General features: G+C 38.2%; 4 protein-coding genes across 7 annotated transcripts; all 4 read left to right on the top strand.

Moving 5' to 3' along the window:
* Positions 1 to 8,592: 8,592 nt before the first annotated feature.
* LOC121985647 (ruBisCO large subunit-binding protein subunit alpha-like) lies at positions 8,593 to 11,727 on the top strand. Its single transcript, XM_042539227.1, has 7 exons — positions 8,593 to 8,883; positions 9,168 to 9,289; positions 9,373 to 9,580; positions 9,673 to 9,818; positions 9,913 to 10,219; positions 10,766 to 11,217; positions 11,289 to 11,727. Exons 1-7 carry the CDS (start codon positions 8,658 to 8,660, stop codon positions 11,577 to 11,579), a joined length of 1,752 nt encoding a protein of 583 aa, XP_042395161.1. The 5' UTR covers positions 8,593 to 8,657; the 3' UTR covers positions 11,580 to 11,727.
* Positions 11,728 to 11,873: 146 nt separating this feature from the next.
* LOC121985650 (thylakoid lumenal 15.0 kDa protein 2, chloroplastic-like) lies at positions 11,874 to 14,064 on the top strand. The gene is made up of 6 exons (XM_042539232.1): positions 11,874 to 12,119; positions 12,207 to 12,310; positions 12,454 to 12,544; positions 12,636 to 12,704; positions 13,158 to 13,267; positions 13,685 to 14,064. The coding sequence occupies exons 1-6, from the start codon at positions 11,885 to 11,887 to the stop codon at positions 13,775 to 13,777; spliced, it is 702 nt and encodes a 233-aa protein (XP_042395166.1). The 5' UTR covers positions 11,874 to 11,884; the 3' UTR covers positions 13,778 to 14,064.
* Positions 14,065 to 14,310: 246 nt separating this feature from the next.
* LOC121985648 lies at positions 14,311 to 18,679 on the top strand. 4 transcript variants are annotated; one of them, XM_042539229.1, is made up of 6 exons: positions 14,312 to 14,742; positions 15,402 to 15,490; positions 16,935 to 17,006; positions 17,429 to 17,553; positions 17,893 to 17,965; positions 18,429 to 18,679. In XM_042539229.1, the coding sequence occupies exons 1-6, from the start codon at positions 14,496 to 14,498 to the stop codon at positions 18,531 to 18,533; spliced, it is 711 nt and encodes a 236-aa protein (XP_042395163.1). In that variant the 5' UTR covers positions 14,312 to 14,495; the 3' UTR covers positions 18,534 to 18,679. The 4 variants fall into 4 exon arrangements, with proteins under 4 accessions (XP_042395165.1, XP_042395163.1, XP_042395164.1 ...); XM_042539228.1 differs by having other exon boundaries at positions 14,314 to 14,742; positions 15,393 to 15,490; XM_042539231.1 differs by lacking the exon at positions 16,935 to 17,006 and having other exon boundaries at positions 14,311 to 14,742.
* A 4,913-nt stretch (positions 18,680 to 23,592) lies between these two features.
* On the top strand, positions 23,593 to 24,708 carry LOC121986994. Its single transcript, XM_042540914.1, has one exon. The coding sequence runs from the start codon at positions 23,593 to 23,595 to the stop codon at positions 24,706 to 24,708; it is 1,116 nt and encodes a 371-aa protein (XP_042396848.1).
* The last annotated feature ends 183 nt before the right edge of the window (positions 24,709 to 24,891 follow it).

Here is a 24,891-nt window from a genome sequence, read left to right on the forward strand (position 1 = left end):
TCTCTCCTCTCCTCTTGTTGGCCGAAACTTATCTCTTGGTGGAGCTTTTGTCAGTGGCCGGATCAAGGAAGGAGAAGAAGGAGAGAAAGCAAGCCTCGTTTCTAGCATCCCTTGGAGCATGGTGGTGGTGGCCGAACCTCTTCATCCTAGAAGATGTTTTGATGGCCGAAACTTGCAAGGAAGAAGAAAATGATTGGTGGTTTCTCATCTCGGAAGAACGTTGCCCACACAACGTCCGAGGTTAGAAAAGGAATACGGTAGAAGATCAAGAGGTCTTTCTAGAAGGTATAACTAGTAATTTTTCCTTTCCGCATCATGCTAGTTATTTATGGAAATAATACCAAATACAAGAGGCTTACGATTCTAGTATTTCGAATATGTTTTTCGATGATGTGTTCTTTTGTTTTATTTTTCCTTGTGATTTGATTGTTCTTTTTGGTTAACCTAAAGTTATTTTAGGAAATTAAATATTAGTTTTCCATAAAAGGTTTTGTCTAGTCGGTGGTGGTTGCTCCCATATCCAAGAAGGTCATGTGCCTCGCCACGTCAGTACTGTGAACCAATTATGGAAATTAATATTTAATGGAATTAATAACTTAAGGTGATTTGGGTCGAACGTGTTAAGTTCCGCAGGAGATCCAAGTCAAAACCTAAAAGAACAAATAGATTAAGTTTTGGATCAAACGTGTTAAGTTCCGTAGGCGATCCAAAATTTAATTTAAAAGAACACATGGTAGCTAGGAAAAGGTTCAGACCTTTGTACAAAATTTTTGTATAGTGGAACCTCTAGGTTTTCCGAGTAGCAACCAACAGATCTCGCTCTGCTCTGCAAAACAAGTAATGTCAGTACCGAGCTAGGGAAGGGGTCCCCCGCATTGACCCTCCGACGCTCAAGTCAGTCACTAGAATTTAGGGAAGAAGTGGAGCAACAGTAGAACTAGCACAAAAAAGTAATCACGTGTACCTTCACCAGTGATTGACCCCCCTTTATATAGACCCACGGTGGGTGTGTGCATGCTTCTCGAGACATGAGCATGCTCTCCAATATGTCATATGAAAGGACATATCAAGAAAGTACCTCTGATAACATACCTTAACAGGGTATGCATATCCCTGACGAGACAATAGAAGCCTCCACTGTATGATCCGCCTGTTGACCATGTCTCATGTCAACGACACTATCTCCCAAAAGTATGTCGAGAGATATTACAATGGTCCCGTTGCTTGGCCGAGCGGGGTAGCCACTCGGGCGGGACTTTGCTTCGTCCACGGGCAAGTCCCGCTGCTTAGCCGAGCGCCTCCGCTCTGGCGACCTTAGTTGCTCTTCCATGCGATGACTATACAGTAACATGTCCTCCCTCATGCAGACCAGCTATCCAGTCTCCCTTGGTGTCCTGTTACTCCCTATTGAATGTCAGCTATCTTATGTATCATTCCGAGCTGGATTGAAGATCTGCTCGGACATGTCTCCCTCGGTCGAGCCTTGACTGCTCGATCGACCCTTGCAATTGTCCTCCGTTTGGGCCTTTGACACTTGGGCGTTGATCGCCTTGACTTCGACCTTCACCCTGCAGTTGACCTTGTGCAATGATCAACAACACTTGGCAAACTTTCTCTTTTTCTTGCGCCTTTTCAACTGGATGTCCTGACGTCATTTAGATTTCTTGAGAACTATGTAAATCTCTGATCATTATGACCGAGCATGCGACCATACCTTTTAATTAAGTCTCATTAATAACTCTCGGTGATTGAGCTCCACGTGTCCTCCTTTCTACCGCCGCACATTTGACGTGACAAGCGAATATCCACTGGCAACATGATAAGCGCCTTTTCGAATTCAACGACACGATCTTTTCCTAGTTTTTTGCAACCCTAGATCGGACAGTTTAGGTCGATCAGCCGCGAGGTTTATAAACCCTGCGTGTATCGTTGTCTTCTTCATTTTGCGTGCCTTCATCTTCAAGCTCCTCCGCGATGAATCACCTTCTCTTCGTCTTCGGCGATCTTTCCTGTATTATCTCCCTCTCTTTTTTTGTTCGAATCTGTGTGTTGTTCTTCCTCGTCTTTGTTTTCAATGGCTAGCTCCTCGTATCCTCCTGTCCCTAGATTCTCGTATACTTTCATTGAGTCCAGGTTCGACGGGGAAGACATTGAAAGCTTGAAATCCATCTATGAGTTTCCATCCGACCATGAAATTGTCATTCCTTCCGTGTACGATCGGGCGCACGCACCTCCAATGGGTTTTTTTTTGTATTGCTTTAAGGATCAATTTATCGTCGTTCTGTGATTCCCTGTCCACCCTTTCTTCTCCGCAATCTGTAAATATTTTCATATTTCACTTAATCAATTAGTGTCGAACTTATTTCGATTGCTGTGTAGGGTAGTTGTCCTGTTTTATTTTCACGACATTCCTTTAACTCCTTAGCGAGTAACTTAAAAAGATGCAGAATTTATGGTTGCAGAATTATTAGTCGACTGGCACAAGTACCGTCGACTGGTAGCGAATAGAATGTTTCATAAAGACCAGTTGATTGGTAGTGAATAGAATGTTTCATGATGACCAGTCGACTTGTCAGTATGACAGTCGATTGGTATCGAACCGTTAGAGTGTAACGATTGATTTTTTTATATAGACTAGTTAACTGGTGACTTTACTAGTCGACTGGTAACTTAACCAGTTGGCTGGTGGCGGAAAACACATCTTGTGTTTTCTCCTGAGTTGTATTTAATAGAGCTCAGGGTGATCGGCTATGGTTGATGAAATAGACTTGGTTAAAATCTATTAAAGTCTTCCAAACTCTCGTGTGATCAAGCGTGCTTGTGCGAGGTTTTGGCGATGTTTCTCCACCCACAAGGAGCTACTTGAGCTAGCTGGGGTTTTCCGGAGAGTCATCCATCGACAAATCGGGATCGTCCATCTTATGGTCAGTCGTGGACTATGAGTCATAATCTTCGAACCACGTTAAACACAACGTGTCGGTTTACTTTCTCATTTATTTTCTTCTAGGATTTAACATTCTACTTGTTAGTTATGCTTTTGTATTCTGTTGTGCTCTAACAAGTTGTAGGAAGCGAACGTGGTGGGTGATCGACTATTCACCCCCCTTTAGCCGAGCATTAAGGTCCCAATAGAGGGAACTCTAGGTAATGAGAAATCTTGAAAGAGTAAACTCCAAGCTTATGTGACCGATTGATTTTCGATCGACCGCACATAGTCCATTGGACCAACAAATTCTTAATACCGCTAACACTATTTTATTTTACTATTTTATATCTACTGTGCTAACTTAGTGTTGCAGGTAAGTCTTTGTAGATCAGATTGATAAGACACTAAGTAGGATCCAAACAGGTCTGGAGGATCAGATGTTTGACAGGTAAGTAGTGGCAAACACTAGAGGAGAGAGATCTAGTGAGGACGAGCTTATTAGGGTTGTAGGTGCTAGTCTAGTTTAGATCCATTTTGAAAGTTTAAGTTGAGACCATGACTAGATCCTGGTCTTGGTAAGATATGATCTAATTAATAATGTTGTCTTATTTTTTATTATGCTAATTTTATTTTGTAGGGTATATTTGTTATTTAGACTAACAATCTTTTATAGGAGTTAAGTGCAAAAATCAACTTCGGATAAACAATGTTTGAGGTGTCTCGGAGGTGCACGATGGCGTCCTAGACCTAGCGGAGGCGCCTGCGTGCAAATAAACTTCAGGGATAGAAGTTTGCTATGCGAAGACACCCTAAAGTGTGTTGGAGGTGCCTCATAATGTATTGGAGGCGCCTCGGAGTGCTTAGAGGTGCCCTCACACGAATAGAGACTGAGGGTTTTAAAGTTGATAAGAGGTTGAAGTTTACGAGATCAAACTTGAGATTAGAGACACCTTTGGTAGGGTTGGAGGCGCCCTCAGCACTCTTTAAAAGGTCTATTCAGCTAAAAGAATGGTAACAACTTCCATAGAAGCTCGGATGACCGTTCTGCCACTCCGACTTCGCTATGTTACTGCTGTGCTACTAATCTATGATGTCCAACTATTGTCAGCAGACCAACACCAACACATGAGCATTCAACTTCGACATTTATATGTTGCTAACAATTTAATTAAAGTTATTTTCTTTATTGCTAAGGTAGTGTAGGTTTGTTACACTGTCCTTCTTCGTATTCTTGTATTCAATTATTCTACCAGGAGTTTATAGGTAGAAAATATTAATGAATTATCCATCAATAGGTCCAAATGATCTAGGTTTTGTAGTAGGAGTTGTCGAAGGCTCTAAATCAAGTAAATCAATGGTATTCTATTTTTTTATTTATTCCGCCGTGTACTTAACTTTTATAAAATAAAAAAAGATAAATTTCCATAATATACATGATTTACCTCCTCTCTCACTTGCCAACCATCCTAAAAAAGGACATCTTTTGTCACTGTTCAGTAGTGCACATTTACCCTCCTATTCATTAGTATTATTTTTATTATTAACTTCCATCTAAATTTCCCATTTAAATCCTGAATTGACATTATAACAGCTATGATTTTATAGTTGTTACATATGTTATAGTAATTACGATTTTATAGCTGCCATAACACATACTTAACTTGTTTGAAAATATTCACATTGTAACAGTTATGATTTTGTAACAATTACAATGCATATTTAATTTTATTCATCTATCATTCACGTTATAATAGCTATAATTTCATAACTATTACCGTTCATATTTGATCTACTCACTTAGTATTCATATTACAGTGACTACTGTCCTTTCGGATGGGTCTAATGACTAGCACATGAGGTGTTGCCACCAATGAGGTCTGGGGTTCGAATTTCGGCAAAAGCCGAGGTAAATACCTTCCTTATGTGCTAGTTACTATTCCAACGGCTAGTAGCCGCCCGTGATTTATCTCTTTCGTCTTGACCCTGGGACGAGTTGGAAGAGGTGTTGGGGATGAGCGTATTCGTCTTTTGCCACCAATATTACAGTGACTATTAAATTATAACTATACAACATGTATAATAATGATAATTTTATAGTTTTTATTATTTATCTAATCTATTTAAAATTTAGATAGGAGATTTAAACCTGAGATAATAATAAAAACCATTTTAAATAATAAAAATATGAGAATGCACACCTTTTTTAAATTAAAAAGTAAAGTGGGCCTCCATTTTGAATAACAGTGTACTTTTTTTTAATTAAAAAAGGTAAAGTGGGCCTGCCGGTATAAATTTGATTCCCAAAATTCTATTTCATGTGCATCAACGTTTACAAAAGAAAATATTAATTTGACTACCACATTAGAGGAACACCAATTGATTATTATTTAAGCGTGAATCAAATATGAATCAAGTTTACACTTTGTCTAATCACTAATCTATTAGAGCAACCCGCTGTCATAAGGCACTCCTGCCTGCGGCAACCAATTGTCTCCCAGAATGAAGTTGCTCACCGTGAAATTGGCCGCGTCGCCTTCGCTAATCACATGGAATCCCGGCCACGTAACCCGGTCGGCCGTGCCGGCGCCGGGCCCGGTGTTGCCGAACTCCCCATAGTACAACGTATCCAGCGCAAAGCTGCCGTTCCACGGCAGCCAACCTGCCGGGTCGACCAACGCGTCCACGAACGACTCCGCGATCACCGTCCTCGAGTAGAGCCTCCACGGCCGGCCGAGGTACGTTCTCGTCGAGCCGCCTCCGGCGGCAAGGTCGTCGGCAGCGAGAAATCTGTATGAAAATATAAACATATAAATTGATTCCTTTGGGTCGATCGGCTTAATCAAGTGATTCAGTTTAACCACCTGCAGGACAGCATCGAGGTGCCGGTGTTCTGGTTGGGGTCGCTCCGGCCCTGGGCGGTGACGGTGTTGCTCTGCCGGGGTCGCGGCAGGCGGGAGTAGACGTTGCAGCTCTGGAAGACCACCGCCGCGTTGCCGAAGATGTAGTCGACGGTGCCGTAGATGTCGCACTCGCGGTAGAATTGCCGCATCGAGTGCGTGTAGAGCGTGTCTTGGTAGCCCTCGAAGCTGCAGAGGTAGAAGGTGGAGAGATCGGCCCCGTTCCGGACTGCGACGGCCTGAGCCTTCGCCGGACCGGCCGTGTTCTGGAAGGTCATGTTGATGGCCACGAACCCTTGTCCCACCACCGCTACAGAGGCAGAACAGAGGAATTCGAACATTAAATATCTAAATGAAGAAGGAATCAATCAATGGCGAATTCTTTGATTTCGATTCACGTACCGAAGGATGAGGAGTTAAAGGTAGTCCCACCGTCAACCACATTGTGGCTACCGGTGACGACGGTGCGGTTGATACCCTCGCCGATCATCATCAAGTACGTTTTGCGCTTCCCGACTACGACGTACTCCTGGTAGACGCCGGCGGCGACGTATATCAAGTAGTAACCGTTGGTGGTCCCGTCGAGGTTACTGGGTGCCGAGTTGACGGCGTCGGTGATGGTGGTGTAGTTCCCCGTTCCATCTTGGCTCACCGCCACAACATCGTACACCAAAACGGTGTCCGTGACGGTCTGGAGCAGCCGCCGGCCGCTCCACCTCTCGAACAGCTCTCTTTTCGGGGCCGACATCCTCAGGGGTATCCGGCGATCGCCGTCAACCTTAGCTTCATGGAAGAGCAGCCCTCTGCGGTGCGGGATGAGTTCTGAGGCAGAGTGGTTTCCCTTGCTGCGCCCCCTGTTCTTCCAAGCCTTGTTGAAGAGCGCCAGCGACATGCCGTAGAGCTTCGTGCCGTTGGAGATGGGAACCGCGAGGCCGTTCTTGACGGACCACGCCCCCGCGGTGGCCTGCAGTCCGTCGGAGCAGGTCTGCTGGTTGGTCACCAGCGCGGAGAGCAGGGTCTGGAGCTTCTCCGCCTGAGGGTCGAGCAGCGTGTCGGTGTAGTTCAATGCAGCCCCGGCCGAAGTCAGGAAGTCGATGTTGAGGCTCGAGAGGAGCTGGCAATCCTGGAGGGCCAAGACGGCGGTCGGAGACAACGACGAGTGCCCGGCGAGGTAGCGGCCGACCAAGTCGAAAAACTTGCGGGCGTCCGAGAGGGACTTGGCCAGAGAGAACCGGCCGTAGTCATAGAGGCTACCTCGCCGCGGGAGCACACTCCTGCAGAACTTGGGATCGACGGAGGAGTTGCATGCGACGGAAGGGTCGACGGGGGTGGCAGAAGGAGGGACGGCGCCATCGGAGTGCGTCGGAGCGAGCAGGAAGAGGAAGGAGCAGAGGAAGAGTACGGCAACGAAGGTGGTAGAAGCCATGAACGGATTCTTATGCTAACTCACAATTGAGAGCGGTGATGGTGAAATTATACTTATATATATATACACATTAGCGGTCAAAGGCTTAAAGACATTAATGAGCCAGGAAGAGTCTTGTTTGCATTCAATTAGGCAGAGGAATAAGTTTGTTAAAGGTCAATAAATTGACTTTAGGTGACATAAAGCGCGGAGCATTGACTAAGACGTAGGCCACTGGCCACCGACGCAGTCAAGGAATGCAGCGTCCGACGGCAAATCCAGCGGAGCGATCTTGTCCCAGCCCAACACGCTTATCCTCTTGGGGGTTAAACCGGATCTGCGGGCGAAGTGTTGATTTCCCAACTTCGTGAACCGGTCGAATTCGATCGCCCATCTGATCTGATTAATAAGAGTTAGACTTTGACTTGTTTATTCGGGAATCGATGGGCTTAAGACAAAGATATGTATCATTAAATGAGTTTCAGTAAGTCATGCATTAGGCCATGATTTTGACTTCTTATTTCCTCCGTGACTAGGATCATCCACCAACTCAACCTACCATTGCTTTTTTTTTAAAAAAAAATTCAGATGTCGAGTTCAATCTTCATTCAGATTTATCTATCTAAATTTAAAATATAATTTATTTATATTTAGAGGTGACCCATCATTTTAATGTTTTTCGGTCCATTTTCTATTAAAAAAAATTATTTATTTAATTTATCAAAATTAAAATTTGATCACACTCTATTATTATATTATTGTCCGGGATATAGGAGTATCACTTTTGAAGTATAAAACAAAATTTGGTTATTTTGGACAAAGCGATTACAACTCAGAGCAATTTCATCAAAAGATTCAAAACTGAATCAAAACTAATTCGAAGTAGGATTGTCTTGGAACAATGTTAATCAAAGTTTTATATTAGAATAATTTTATCAAAACAAGCTATTTTTTATATGATATAATTTTATATAAAATAATTCCAAAGTGGAATGCAGAGGCATAATTTTTCTATTTTAATAAATTGTAAAAGAGGCTCGAGGATATCAGCTTGAGTAAGCCAAATTAGTGGGATCCAAAACCACAAATGAGATAGCCTCTCGTTTACCATATTTTCACTCAATCGTTCCGTGTAGTCAAGGGAGAGAATGATTGATTCTTCTGTTCCCATCAAAGTAAACGCACGGTTGGTTCTTTTCCACCGGTGTCGCATAAAAAATAATTAACCCGACAACTCGGCCAGGCCTCTCATTTGGGGCTAATCCGTATTTGAATTGGGCTTTAATTGGGCCGAACAGGAAGCTTCTAGATTCTCCGCCCATCTTCCTTCGTCATATCGAAACCTCTCCTTCTTAAACCCGCTTGCCCTTACCTTATCCCTTCGGTCTCACAGCTGTCGCTGCCCACTGTTCTTCCTCCTCTATCTCCGATGGCCTCCGCCAACGCTGTCTCCACCGCCTCCATCTTCCGCTCCTCGCCGCGTCAGGAGTGTCTGAGGAGGAGATGGGCGCATGGACAAGGGCCCGATGCACGCCGGAAGCTCGTTGTTCGAGCCATGGCGAAGGACATCGCCTTTGATCAGAGCTCCAGGTCGTCTCTCCAGGCCGGCGTTGAGAAGCTTGCCAATGCTGTTGGTGTTACTCTCGGGCCTAGAGGTATTATTTTTACGAGTGACCCTTTCGATTCTTCGCTAGATGTCTCTTTGAGTATTCTGTGCATTTGTAGTTGTTGTTCATTGATTTTTGAATTAAAAAATCTCTCAGATCTATGTTTGTTCTACGAGAGGAAAATTAGGTATAATTCTCGCTAATGATATGGTTACCCGCATGAGCCTTTTGTTTCCACTCATTATATGCTTGAATTTATGGTTTATTTTGATGTGCACTCTCGTGATAGGAGCTAATGCCAATCCTAATATGTCTAAACATATGAACTTTAGGGAGAAATGTCGTGTTAGATGAGTATGGAGCTCCAAAAGTGGTCAATGACGGCGTAACTATTGCCCGTGCCATCGAGCTTGCAGATCCAATGGAAAATGCAGGCGCAGCTTTGATTCGCGAGGTATGAACCTAAACCAGCTGCGTTTTGTGTTGTTTACTCTATAGAAGGGTGAGTCATATAGTGTTTTTATCTTTGAAATGAAGGTTGCTAGTAAGACAAATGACTCGGCTGGCGATGGCACCACAACTGCATCAGTTCTTGCACGGGAAATCATCAAGTTAGGTTTATTGAGTGTTACCTCTGGTGCAAATCCTGTGTCCATCAAGAAGGGAATTGATAAGACTGTCAATGGTCTAGTTGAAGAGCTTGAGAAGAAAGCCCGACCTGTCAAGGGACGTGCTGATATCAAAGGTAGAATGTGTTCAATGCACAAACCATGTAACTTGCTGAACTCTTGAAAGATTTTAATATATTTGTTGAATATATGGTCTCTGCTACTGCAGCTGTTGCAACAATCTCAGCTGGTAATGATGAGTTCATAGGAACTATGATTGCTGATGCAATTGATAAAGTTGGTCCAGACGGTGTTCTATCTATTGAGTCTTCATCCACATTCGAAACTACTGTCGAAGTTGAAGAAGGGATGGAGGTTTGACTAAATTGAATTTACTTGTGTTTTAGTTGCTCTAACCTACAATCTCGAGCAGCTTCTGAAGACTTCACTGCCTTTTTGGAATGTGCAGATTGACCGAGGCTATATCTCTCCGCAATTCGTCACAAATCCTGAGAAATTGCTCGTTGAATTTGAAAATGCAAAAGTTCTAGTGACTGACCAAAAGATTTCAACAATAAAGGAGATTGTACCTTTATTGGAGAAGACCACTCAAATGAGAGCTCCTCTTCTCATTATTGCAGAGGATATCACCGGTGAGGCCCTAGCAACTTTAGTTGTGAATAAGCTTCGGGGTATTCTGAATGTGGCTGCAATCAAAGCTCCTGGATTCGGTGAAAGAAGGAAGGCTCTTCTTCAAGATATTGCCATTGTTACAGGTACTCTTAATTTGCTTGTTCAATCGCTATTTGTGAGCTTCTTATACATTTTAAGTCGTTGCTTATTATAAAGTTGCACATGTCATCATCCATGATGGGAACTGATCTATATTATCCATTGTATGAATGACATTCTGATCATAACTAGAGGTCCAGTGACTACAAAAAATTTATTTAATAACATAATTTTTGTCACCCATGTAAGCTGACCAAATTGACTTGTTCACTTGGGTTCACAAAGGCATTTACTCTTTGCATATCCATTCAAATTGACCTATTTGAGTAACTGTCATTGTTTAATACACTGTTTATTGATCTAGACCTATGTTTTTTTGCTTCACAATCATCCCTCTCTCGGAGCTTGCTGATGGACTAGTGATTTCTTCTTTTTTTTTTTTTTTTGAAATTGAGGTATCCAGTTGATTCAATAAGGACTAGTGATTTCTTGCTGCTTGTTAAAATTGCAATAAACTATGCCTTAAAGTGATTCATTTTCAAATGAAAAAAAAATTCTTCTGAGGCTATTGATCAACATTTTGTATGTAGGAGCTGAATTCCAAGCCAAAGATCTTGGCCTGTTGATCGAGAATGTATCGGTGGAACAACTTGGCACAGGAAGGAAGATTACAATCTCCCAGAGCTCCACCACTTTGATTGCTGAGGCAGCATCTAAGGATGAAATCCAGGCTAGAATAGCCCAATTAAAGAAAGAACTTGCAGAGACCGACTCAATTTATGATTCTGAGAAGCTAGCGGAGAGAATTGCCAAACTTTCTGGCGGCGTGGCAGTTGTGAAGGTAGGCGCTGCGACTGAGACAGAGCTTGAAGACCGCAAACTGCGAGTAGAGGATGCCAAAAATGCCACATTTGCGGCCATAGAGGAGGGAATCGTTCCTGGTGGAGGTGCTGCCCTGGTTCACCTCTCCACTCTTGTGCCCGCCATCAAAGACAAGATCGATGATGCAGATGAGCGCATTGGAGCCGACATTGTTCAAAAGGTGACCAATATTGCTTCAGTGATATAGCTTTCAAATTGCAACTCTGTTGCCTGACCTATATGATTGAACAGGCACTGGTAGCTCCGGCAGCTTTGATCGCACACAATGCAGGCGTGGAAGGAGAGGTCGTGGTCGAGAAAATCAAGGACAAGGAATGGGAGATCGGTTACAATGCCATGACTGACAAGTATGAAAACTTGGTGGAATCTGGAGTTATCGACCCGGCCAAGGTTACAAGATGCGGTCTGCAAAATGCTGCGTCGGTCGCCGGAATGGTGTTGACGACGCAGGCGATTGTGGTGGAGAAGCCGAAGCCAAAAGCTCCGGTCGCTGAGCCAGCGGAAGGGAGCCTAATGGTTTAAGCATTCTGACGTGGGAACGTTTTGGGCAATTTGGCAGAGTGATACTTTCGAACGATTCTAGATGCAAATGTTGTGCTTTCTGCATTGATCTGTTTTTGGTCGCTATTGTTTAGGACTCTGATTAGAGCAGTTATGTTTGCAAATTCAAGCTCATGAACTATTAAAAAAAAAACAAAGGAAGTGGTCAGAAAATCGACAGATTGTATCAGTGTTTTCGTCTACGTGTTCAATTTAATCACCTCAAAAATCTAAAATTTTCTGGCCAAGAAAAGAGAGACTATGCAGTTAGTAAAACGCAGGAATGGATGATTTCGAATTCAAAAGGGATCATGGTCGCTCTTCTTCCTTCGCATCTGCCTCGTCCTTTTCTCGGCGTCGTCGAGGTGCGGCGAAGTAGAGCTGCTGCTGCTGCTGCTCCTATTTCTACCGCTTCTACGTCGGCTGCCCTTCCAGATCTAAAGAAATGGGGAGCACGCCTTTGCTCCAAATCCCTCAACCTCGCCTTCACCGGCGCGCTCGCTCTCGGATTTGCCCTAGGCGGTAACCTCCCCCCATCTCTCCTCTGGATTCCTCCGTTTCTCCATTTCATAGGGAAAGGATCACTCACCAAGCGATCGGTGTGTGCAGGAGTTGGGATTGCCGATGCCAAAGTTGGAGTTAACAGGCCTGAGATGCTTCCGAAGGAGTTCAGTCCAGTCATTGATGTTGCTGGGTTTCTCTCTGCAAGCCAGGTATAGTTTTCTTGTTATTGATGTTGCAGAATTCGACCTTCAGAATACCATACTCCTGATCACCTTGAGGGAGAGCTTTGTTTTGTTACACAACTTCAGACACTGAGAACTCAGTTCTTTGAATTTGTTTTCTTCTTTCATAGGAAAGACAGCTTTGTCAAGAAATAGCAGATCTGGAGAAGGACACAGGTGTTAAGCTAAGAATTCTTGCACAGAATTATCCTGAAACACCAGGTGTGAATTTTTATACATGTTTATACTACAACTCTTTAGAACATGTAAAACATCTGGCCTCATACATTTTGCTTGTTATTTTTTCTTGCAGGAGCAGCTGTTAAGGAATTCTGGAAAGTTGATGATCAAACTATTGTATTTGTTGCTGATCCAACTTTCGGTAAGCATAATTCTTATTTTATGGCCATGCATTAGGTTGAATAGGCTGATTGTGGACTATTTATTCATGGATCCACAGTGAATATAATATGCCTTACTGGTTACTAAAAATGTAAAAGAATTTGCTACATTGGAAAACTTAAAGATTGCTTTCTCAAGTGAAGGAAAAGTACATTGGCTTGAATCAAATAACTCCTTTATCTCATTTTGCCTTATAACTAGCATTATTTGCACCAATTTTACAATCCTCTTTTCATCATAAAATGATCATTCTTTAGTTGGAGCTTTTGGAATGTCCAAAGGTTCCCCAGGATTTTGGAATTGGACTTGATTATGCCAGTCATATACTCCTACATAAACTGCATTAAATAGGAGAATCTGCTGTTCATTTGTAACTTGTAACTATTCCATGCTCTTCATGAACCTGCTGTTTCCTGTGTATGGGCATTGGCAGGAAACATGTTGCACTTTAACGTTGGAGCTTCAGTTGATCTGGACGTGCCTCGAAGCTTTTGGAGTCGCGTGGCCGGAAAGTATGGCAACATGTTCTATTGGAAAGAAAAAGTAAGCTGCAAAACCAGTTGCTCTTAAATCTCTCTTTACATCCATAAAAACATTCCTTATTTTCAGCGCATTGGTTTCTTTCTTAAAACCTCAAATCTATCTTTCATCCTACAAGTTCTTACAATATTTTCTCAATATCAGAAACCTCTTTGATGGATACATGCACTTTAGTTCTTCTGTGACAAATACGAAGTGGTTAGGATTTAGAAGTTGAATCACAGGAAGATGCTTTATGTAATGCTTCAAATTTTTCAGTAGATGTGAAATGATTGCTCAATCTTTATTAACTCTCACTCGATAATAAAAATGCACCTTTCGATAGTTAGAATCCTGTTTCGGCAAATGTTTTACTTGCAAAACAAGTGCAATGTGTTTGTAACATAGTTGAAGCTTCCTATTTCTTATTTTGTCTGCCAGGGGGAAGATGCATCTATAGAAGCTGCAGTAGTGGCTATTTCGAGTTGCCTCAGAGAATCAACAGGACCCAGTAACTGCCTGGAGGTAAATTGAAGCTTTCTTAGTAGGAGTTACGAAGGCGAAATTGCACCATTATTTCTTAGAGATCGACTGCGCCCGACCGACAAATGAATTCTTCTTCACATTCGTTTGTGTTCGACTTGCTGATGCTGATGACCAAACAAGCCATGAACTTATCTACCATCTCTGAGCATGCTTTCAATGGTGAAGTCTTGTCTTAAACTGATCGTAGTGGAGGAGATTGCAAAAGGATCATTGTGTTTTTTGTTTTCCTGTCTAAAGTTATTTCGGTTAATTGAGCAAAATGCTCGATAAATCTTATAAAATAAAATATAATCTAAAGATAAAAAAGTGAAATAAAATAAAATAAACACCATTTGAAATTATTCCAGGAAGCGTGTTGGAAGTTTTAGATAACAAGTTTTGAAGTAGCAAATTATTAATATTTGCAATTGAGGAGAGTTGAACAATTTTAAAATTACAAATAAATTCTTTTTAAAGTTATCAGATGTTTTAGGCAATTAATTATGTCTTATTAATATTTAATTATGTCTGTTTTAGTTGTTAACAATTAACGTTCTAATGAGGTTTGCACGGGCAGGCCAATACGCTCGCGCGACGCGTACTTGGTTTCGGTTTTTCCACGCTCCAGTGCGCTTCGCCCTCCCCCTTTCTCTCTCTCTCTTCTCCTCGCTCTATCGCTCCGCTTTTATCTTCAATCTTCCTCCGCTTTACTCCAAGAGGAGTAGACATGGCGATGGTGGCGACGGTTCCTGCTTTCCACAGCCACGTTATCTCTAGTATTGTTGTTCAAGGGAGGTCTGCTTTACCTGTTTTCTCCGCGGCCAAGACAGAGAGGAAGGGGAGAGGAAGACTGAGGGTGGTGGGCGAGCAATGCGAGGAGGTAGCTGAATCGAGAGCCAAAGTAAGAAGTGGGGAGATTCTGTTGTGCTCCATTGCTCCCTATCCTCTTCTCCTCGCGTCTGCGCTTCCTGGAGGTATCTAGTTTGCTCACCACGTTGCTTTCCTGTTGTTTTTTCCCCCGAAGACCTGAAAATTTAAAGTGTTGAAGAAATAAGAGGATTTCAATCTCTGTCTTAGCAAAGATTAGCCTTTTATGTTTTGTTTTTTTTAAGGAAAATGATTTGAGCGACCTAGGTTGCTCGCTCAGCCCTTCGCTAACTATGAGTTAGCCAGATTACACGACTTGAATCATTGAATGAGTGCAGTCAAAGAGAAAGATCTGCAGGAAAAATGGACAGACTCTAGCCTTTTTTGCTACAACTTTGCCATGTGTTTCACATAGTAGCTGGACAGACTCTGATCTTTTTGTGAATCTATGGAAGTAGAGTATTATTACTTTACGATTACAATTTACAAAAAAGTAACCGTGTTAATTGGTAAAGAAACCAAATTCAAACTATTTGATAGATATTTAGTAATAAGAAATTCCATCAAAATATAAGTTTGTTGATTAACTGTGATATCTTTTATTTTTCATATATGGCTAACTAAATTATTCTGCAGAAAAGTGATATTTATTTTGTGAAACCTTTTGTATGTTCATGCGGTAATATACTTTCTTCAGTTCTCTGTTTTGAGCTTGTAATAATATCAAAGCATTCCTATATGATAACATCTAAAACAGCTTCAGCAGTAAGATCTATCTTTGAGCCATTTGTTGAACTAGTGAAGACATGGAACCTTCCTGAATGGCTTGTCCACTGGGGTCATCCAGGAAATATGGTTAGTCTTTTACACTGTCTTTAGGGAATTTGGCATTTCTTCTGTTTTGGATCTCATGATAAACAAGATAACTGCCTTTATTGTTTATTCTATGCTTGATGAAAGTAAATGTAGAATTTCCTTCTTTTGAAGGTGCCAACTAACTCAATTGGTAAAATAATGATTTTGGAAATTGCTGCCGAGGTCTTGGCTTCGAATCACTCCTTCACCATTTAGGACTTGGGAGGGTGTCTCACTTGCTTTCTCTTAGTTTATCTTGAGTTAAAAAACAAGATAAAAAAGGTCCATCTGTTAATACGATAGCATAAATTAGGACAGAAAATCGAGAACCATGAATATTCTTGATTGCATAGGTAACCACTCCCACCTAGCTGATGACTAGATAAGAAATTATTTAAGGTTACGATTGTAAATAACTCCATATCATAGTATTTTTTCTCCTTACTCCTAGCATAACAATGTAGTGTACATGTATGCGCAGTAAATATTCACATATTTTATATTATAGTGGTCAGTGGAAATTTCGTCACCATTGCTCAGAAATGTGGAGTATTAGGTATTTACAGCTGTAGATTTCTATAAGTTGCCAGACAAACAAAGATGTGGAAATTTCAGTAGGGCAAAGATCCCTACTGGCATTGAACAAAAATCAAGTTAATTACATCGACATCCATAGATGTGTTTAGATGGTTTCATAAGAACTTTTACAAAGAGTTATGCTTGAGCTAGAAGCCAGAGATGCTGAACATTTTAGGTTAATTAGCACTGGAAAAATAGCCAGTTCAATTGAGAAACAAAATCTCTGACGTTGCTATTTCCCTGTTTCAATCTGACAGAACTGTCAACTCCATTAAACAGCCAATGGAAAACTTTGTGACTGTAATTATCATCTTAATTTTATTTATTGGTGCAAAATGATGCTCTTAATTTGCTTAGAGATCCTGAATGATCTTGGAACTAGTTTTACACTCTTCTCACTGGATTGGATTTTAAATCATCGATCCTACAATTGCTCAAGGTGATAAATAAGAGGAATATTTTCATGTTTGTTCAACTAAAAATGCATTATATGATATCCAAAATTTGAACTCCACATTTCTAATTCATTTAAATTGAAAGAGTAGTCTGCATTATTTTTCAATAACAAAGACTAATATATTTTCTCTCCTAATATTATTACTGCAAAATATCATAGTGAAGCCGTAGATGTGCTTAGGTAGTTAGATATCCAAAGGGGTGAATAATCTTTTTCCGTATCATGTTTCTTGTTGTTTTTGTAATCATACAAAATTTCCTACTTTCTATTCCAGTCACTGTGTTGAGACTTCTCCTGAATCTAGTTATGGAGTATGATATTTGGAAGACTTTTAGATATTAAAGCCCTACTTTGTACAGATTGTATTATCAGTTTAACAGTCTCTACTTTCTACTTGTAATTCTGCAGGCAGTTGTTCTTTTTGCAATGGGTGGTTATGGAACATATCTTGGATTTAGAATTAGATTATCAAAAGATACAGTGAGTTATCCTATTATCATCTGAGTGATTATTGTAAAGTATTAATATTTTTCTGAAACTTATTTTAAACAGGAACTCTATGTTTAATGTTTGCTAGCTCATTATTGATTTGTTTTTTTCATGTTAATCTAAATAAGACACTGTTATAGTTGACCAATGTGCATATCGTCTGAAGTTTTACATTAATGTACTATGTAGTAGCTGAAGAGCAAGATGGATTCAGTAGATTATTAATGACTCTTGGTAGAACACATAGATCAAGCAAGATGGCAGATCTGATAAAAGCAGTAACTGTGTTTAACTGATTCATCTAGCTACTACTTAAAAGCCATTTTAAAAATTTACGTTGATAAATTATAGCTTTTGGAATATATCAGGTATTATTACTGAACGCTTTTTACTTATCAACTTAATTGTCAAAGGAGGAAAAGGCCAAGGCCAAGGACCTGCATCCAAAGCTCCTAGGAGGCATGTTTTTCTTCTTTGCTCTTGGTGCTACTGGTGGAATAACTGCTTTATTGACTTCTAATAAACCAATTTTCGAGAGGTAACTCTTGTAACTTATCAGTCACCTTAGTAAAGATTTTATTTTGATGTTGTCACCCCAGAGCAGTTGAGATGGTAACCACGAGATAGAATTGCTGAATGGTGCATGGGTCCAATCCTGGCAAGCCTGTGCCCTACTCCCTCCTAATGGTGTAGGGCAGTCATTGGGGGGCTGTCAGGGTGATGGATTTCACCTTTTGTTGAGATTACGATGTTAGCACATTATTTTTGGGCCTTCTTTCTTCATTTGTTGCTCATGACATTGATCTAGTATATATTGGATAAAAGGGTTGGTCTTAATTGATATAGCTGACTGTTTTTTCTGTGTGTGTGTGTCCAGCCCTCATGCTGTTAGTGGATTTCTCGGTCTGGCACTCTTGACAGTTCAGTCTCTACTGCCGACCTTATTTGAGGTAGACTCAACTTCATCATTGAGAAACAACTTGATTCTTGCCAGTAACCAACTCCAAGTCCAGATATAAGATATGTCTTTATTTATTCTTAGCTGAAAATATCTTCAAATTTGCTTACTGCTATGGTTGAAAATAATTCTGATACTCATGTAACTCAACACTTGGCAACTTGGATCAATTCAATTTCTCACAATAAATGATCATAATCATCCCAAAGCAGCCTACCCATTTTAGTTGGGTTCATTCTGATAGTGTCCCTGAAAATGCTAACTGTGATCATTAATGTCCTCATCATTTATCCCTGAACAAGTTTACTTTCTTAGCATCAAGTGGATGTCTAAACTACTCATTTTTGTTCAATCTGATAAACAGACAGTAGAAATACACATCAGAAGGAATATATTCTTACAAAACCCAACTATAAGCTCCAACTTAAATCTTTTTATTTTTTATCTGGACACAGGAGAGTCCAGGCATGAGGACAGTACACGGTCTTCTTGGTAGCAGTATCATGACACTTTTTCTCCTACATGCAGCATTAGGACTTCAACTTGGCCTCAGCTTTTAGAACTATGTATTTGTATTGGTACCGACTATTTCAGTAAGAAGCATATTTGATAGATGTTCATGTACTCAAAAGTTGTGTTTGAAATTATGTAAAGGATCATAATTGAAATTTTTAAAAAGTTCTTAAAGCAGGAAAAGTCTTATCATTTCAGTAACTCATTACTCTTGTTTGTTCTAAGAACAGCCTGAATTATTTGAAGTGTGAGTTGTTCTCTCATTAGGAAATGACGTTCTCTCTTTAGCTAATCATTGACACTTCCTCTGTGACTCCTACTTTGTCACTTCAAGATTAGTAGATTATTGAAACGTAAATAAATAGTAAAATTGTAGCATATTATGGTGGTAAAAGGTGAATACATTTGCTCCTAATATCTCCGTCAATCCGTCTCATACGGAGGAGGTAAATTACGGACGGCTACTAGCCTTTGGAATAGTGACTAGCACATAAGGGAGATATTTATCTCGACTTTGTTGAGATTTGAACTTCAGATCTCATGATGACAACACCTTATGCGCTAGCCACTAGACCTATCCGAAGGGACAAAATTGTAACATATCATTGTGGCAAAAGGCGAATATGCTCGCCCCCAGCGCCTCCGCCAACTCGTCCCAGGGCCAACACGGAGGAGGTGAATTACGGGCGGCTACTAGTCTTTGGAATAGTGACTAGCACATAAGGCAGGTATTTACTTCGGCTTTTGCCGAGATTCGAACCCCAGACCTCATTGTGGCAACACCTCATGTGCTAGCCACTAGACTCATCCGAGGGGACAAAAAAAAAACTCTATGGGTAAATTTTTTATAGTGACCGACATCACCGCCGAAACGACCCCTTATCAAAAACCCCCGAAGGGATTTTTGGATGAACGGTACCACTTAATTGATAAGAGTCTGCGCAAAAAGGTGCTCAAACCTGACACCTCAATCAAAAGGTACAACGTCATAACTAAAGATTCGGTTGTAAAAAAATTATAGCATATCATGCATTTTGCAAACCTTGTCATTAGAATTACAAAGATAAAAGTAAGTGTTAAATGCTATTAAATCGATAATATTATAGAAATTAAATTATTCCATTTTTTATATTATTATAAGTATATTATTGTTCTATTATTCAATTTCTATTTCATTACTAATTATTTAATAATAAAAAACATTTTAGTGAACTTGCATATGTTGTTATAAAAATTGGGTCAAATGGCAAACCTTCTAAGCTAGGTCATATTTTTTTTTTAAAATATAATTCTATATGACCTAAAATTAATTAAATCTTTGAAAAAAAAAGTAAATTTCATAATATAAAAATTTATTAAAATTAATCTGTAACAATTATTTACGTTTTCAAATTATATAACAAGATAGGAGTGAGATCAAAGATCAATTAAATCCAATTAATCCATTTACGAAGTTGGATTTAATTAATTTGAAATTTTCTTTTAAAAAAAATTGAGCAGATTATATATGGAATATCGCCGTGGGCAATCACCCGGTTGTAGATGCCCTGGACGTTGTGGGTGACTACTGGGGTGGGGTCGTGGGTGATCAACTGGTCGTAGATATCCCGTCGATTATGTGAAAGATGAGCAGATTGTATACGGAATTATGGAGGTTTGATTTAATTAAATAAATTTAATTTTTTTTTCATTAGAGTTAAAAATTCATTACAATAGTATTTAAATCGAATTCATCACAACTAAATTTTTTATAGATTCATTTTTATTTTAGTTTATACGATTTTATCCCATAATAAATTTTAAAGTTGAATTCGAACAGAATTAATAGAATAAATCATTTTTTTATTAATGAGTTCTGGTCTTTATGAACCGGTCTTAATTATTAATCTCTTATCAAATATATGTTTATTTTTTTTAGCATTTCGTTCTATCTATATCATTTTATTAATATATCAAATAGGATATTATTTTTCTATAAAGCTTTAAAAAAATCCCTGCCAACTTAATGAATAAAACGTGGAGATGGATTAAATTAGAATTCATTTTTATATTATTTTAACATGTAATCTGAGCCAAATTTTTGTTTATTTATTTATTAAAAATTTATTGGACTTAGTGGAATAATTATTTGCATTGATATTATTCAAGTTTTTAGTTTTAGTCCAACTCAGTTATCCTAATAATTTATATTAAAATTTTAAATATGAGTAAAATTTAATAAAAATTGCCCCAGAAGTCTAAAACATTAATAGGTTTGGATTAAAATCTACTGATAGATCTAGACACCTCTAATTATACCTATTTCAATTCTGGTGAGTTTCTGATATTGCAAGGATTCTAACGGTTCTAATCTATATACTGATTTAAAGCTCTCTAGAGGTGATCGAATGTTGCAAAAAATTTCAGGTTCATTTTGGCCTGATATGGATACTATCAAGGCCAATGTTGGCCTGATAGATTTCTAAAACTTGAGATCACATCTCTTTTCTATAAACTAAAAACTTGTTACGATTATGAATTAATATAGAAATTCCAATAGGCTAGGTCTAACAATGAATTTTAAGTCAACATCGTGGGATAGAAAATTTTTAATAGTATTATAACATAGCTTTAATCTTTAACTAAGTTTTGACTTACAAATAAATTGATGGTTGTTGTTTTTGTAACTTAAATGGTGTTAATTAAAATTCATACCTTCTCCTCTCTCAAACCTTCCTATGGAACATGGATTTAAAAAATCCAAATACCCTAAAAAAACAAAAGGAGTAATATATAGAATAAAATAAATAGATAAAGTATTAAATAAATAAATTAAAATTAAAAAAAATTAAAAAATTATATATATATATAAGTTTATCCTCTCTCAGTTGTTGTTCATTGAATACAAATCAGATGCAACTATTCCATGCCAACTGGCATGGAGAAAGCTTTATTTGTAGTAGTTATAACTAAGTTTTGATACCATATATAGCTTCTCTTAGGGAACGTGATTTTAAATAAATGTCAAGTATAGTAAGGTCATCAGTGGGTTTTGATCAAAATCCACTATGGACCTAGACACCTTTGATTACACTCATTTCAATTCTTATGAGTTTCTGGTATTGCAATGACTCCAACAGCTCTAATCTATATACTGATTTAAAGTTCTTTAGAGGTGATCGAATGTTGCAAGAAAAATTTGGCCTCATTTTGGGCCTAATGTAGAATACTATCAGGCCTAATGTGGGCTTTATATGGTCTCATAGCATGCCCAACGTTGGCTTGATATGATACCATATGAGGCCCAACGTTAACTTGATAGGTTTCTAAAACTTGAGACCACATCTCCTTTCTATAAACTAAAAACTTGCTACGGGTTGTGAATTAGTATAAAAATTACAACATGCTAGGTCTAACAATGGGTTTTAAGTCTATAACATGGGATAGGAAATTTCTAATTGTATTATAACATAACTTTAATCTCTAACTAAGTTTTGACTTAAAAATAAATTGGTGGTTGTTGTTTTTGTAACTTAAATGATGTTTATTAAAATTCATAGTTTCTCCTCTCTCAAACCTTCTTATGGAACATGAATTTGAAGAAATCCAAATACCCTAAAAAAAGAGTAATATATAGAATAAAATAAATCGATAAAATATTAAATAAACAAATTAAATTTTTTTAAAAAATATTAATATATATATATATATATATATATATATATATATATATATATATATATATATATATATATATATATATATATTAATATTAAAGCTTCTCTTCTCTTAGTTACTGTTTATTGAATACAAATCAGGTGCACTGTTCGATGTTAACTGACACGGAGCAAGAACTTCATTTGTAATGGTTATAATTAAGTTTTGATACCATATATACCTTCTCCTCTATCGAACCTTCATAGAGAACGCGAATTTAAATAAATCCAAGTACCGTAGGGCTATCAGTGAATTTTGGTCAAAACTTAATATGGACCTAGACACCTATGATTGCACCCATTTCAATTCTTATGAGTTTCTGGTATTGCAAGGACTCCAATGGTTCTAATCTATATACTGATTTAAAGCTCTCTAGAGGTGATCGAACGTTGTGAAAAATTTCAGGCTCATTTTAGATCTGATATGAAATACTATCAGGCTCAACGTGGCGTTGGGCCTGATATGATACCATATCAGGCTCAATTTTGGCCTGATAGGTTTTTAAAATTTAATACCACATCTCCCTTCTATAAACTAAAAACTTACTATGGATTGTGAATTAGTATAGAAATTCCAATAGGCTAAGTCCAACAATGAGTTTTAAGTCTGCAGCGTGGATATGCAATTTCTAATAATATTGTAAGATAGCTTTAATCTATAACTAAGTTTTGACTTAAAAATATATTGATAGTTGTTGTTTTTGTAACTTAAATGGTGTTCATTAAAATTCATAGCTTCTCCTCTCTCAAACTTTCCTATGGAACGTGAATTTGAAGAAATCTAAATACCCCAAAAAAGAGTAATATATAGAATATGTTGAAAAATAAAATATGTGGATGTCCATAACCCCTAATGACTTCATAAACTCCCTCATCTACATAACCTATTTTCTTTTAAAACTCCTAAGTTATATAAATTCATGAGGAGTTTTAATATGATTGTATACCTATAAATACATATGTATATGTTCATTTCATGAAGTAAGAAAAAGAGAGAAAAAAGAGAAAAGGTTAATAATATTTCATTTTTATATGCAATTACTTATATAATTTTATAACACGTTATCAGCACGAAGTGCTCTATTTTTTGTTTAAATCAGTTATAGGTAATATAAAAAAAAAATGTATATATATATATATATATATATATATTCTCAATCAAAATTATTCACATGCCAAGAAATTAAATTTATAGTTCCTTTATCATTTATTAGCTATTATCCAATTAACTATTAGTTAGTTACTTATTTGTATGATTTGCAACGTTTTAAAAATTTTACAATATTTTACAGTTAAGTATTACAAAATCATCTTTTGATTATATCATGTTTTATCATTTATTAATAAATATATATATGATGCACGATAATTATTATTAATAATTTAGTTTTCTTTGTAATAGATTCTTACTATGTCCAATCTTTCAAAGTTAGAGTTTGTGGCTCTTGACATTTTGGGTAAAAATTATCTATCATGGATTTTGGATGCGGAGATTCATTTGGATGCTATGGGTCTTGGAGACACCATAAAAGATGGAAATAAGGAATCTTTACAAAATCGTGCAAAAGTAATGATATTCATTCGTCACCATCTTCATGAAGCATTGAAAATTGAATATTTGACAATTAAAGATCCACTTGAGCTATGGAATAATTTGAAGGAAAGGTATAGCCATTATAAAACTGTGATTCTTCCAAATGCTCGTTATGAATGGATTCATTTACGTTTACAAGATTTTAAATCTGTAAGTGAATATAACTCAGCAATGTTTAGAATTAGCTCAAAATTAAAATTATGTGGTGAAAAAATTACTGATGAAGATATGTTGGAAAAAACATATTCTACCTTTCATGCATCTAACATGCTCCTGCAGCAGCAATATAGAGAGAAAGGTTTTAAGAAATATTCTGAGTTGATTACATGTTTTCTGGTGGCTGAGCAAAATAATGAGCTTTTGATGAAAAATCATGAGATCCGTCCAACTGGTGCTAGTCCAATCCCTGAAGTGAATGAGATAACTGGTAAAAATGATAAACGACAGCACAGACAAAAATTTAATCATGGTCGTGGTCGTGGCCGTGGTCGTGGCCGTGGCCGTGGTCGTGGTCGTAGATACGGAAATGATCGATCTGAAGAAAATCATGATGGTTATAATAAAAGAAACACAACAACTCACCAGAAGTGGGTTAACAATAATGCCCATCAAAAGTGGACAAATGACAATGGTAAAAGGATTCAAAGTGGACAAGATAATGACGAAAAGAAATCAGAAAATTCATGTTATAGATGTGGCATGAAAGGGCATTGGTCACGTACTTGTCGTACGCCAAAATACTTTATTGATCTCTACCAAGCCTCTTTAAAGGGCAAGGCAAAAGATATAGAGACCAATGTTGTCTTTCAAGACAATAACACAATTGTTGGTCCTTCTATGACAACACATTTGGATGTTTCTGATTTCTTTGCAGATCCTGATGGAGGGATAGACAATTTGACTGGAAATGAAGATATTTATGGAAATGTCTAAATTAATCAAATATTTTAAAATAAATTAGTTCATTTGCAGTTATGTTTTCTTTTACTAATCTTTTAGTTGTTTCTCATTATGTATCTCTTTTGTTTTAATGAAGAATATCATGGCTTTTGGATTTAATAATAGAGATTTATGCCTTATTGATAGTGCAACGACGCATTCTATATTTAGAAAGAA

The sequence above is a fragment of the Zingiber officinale genome, chromosome 5B, assembly GCF_018446385.1.
Source record: "Zingiber officinale cultivar Zhangliang chromosome 5B, Zo_v1.1, whole genome shotgun sequence".
In the NCBI taxonomy this organism is placed as follows: domain Eukaryota; kingdom Viridiplantae; phylum Streptophyta; class Magnoliopsida; order Zingiberales; family Zingiberaceae; genus Zingiber; species Zingiber officinale.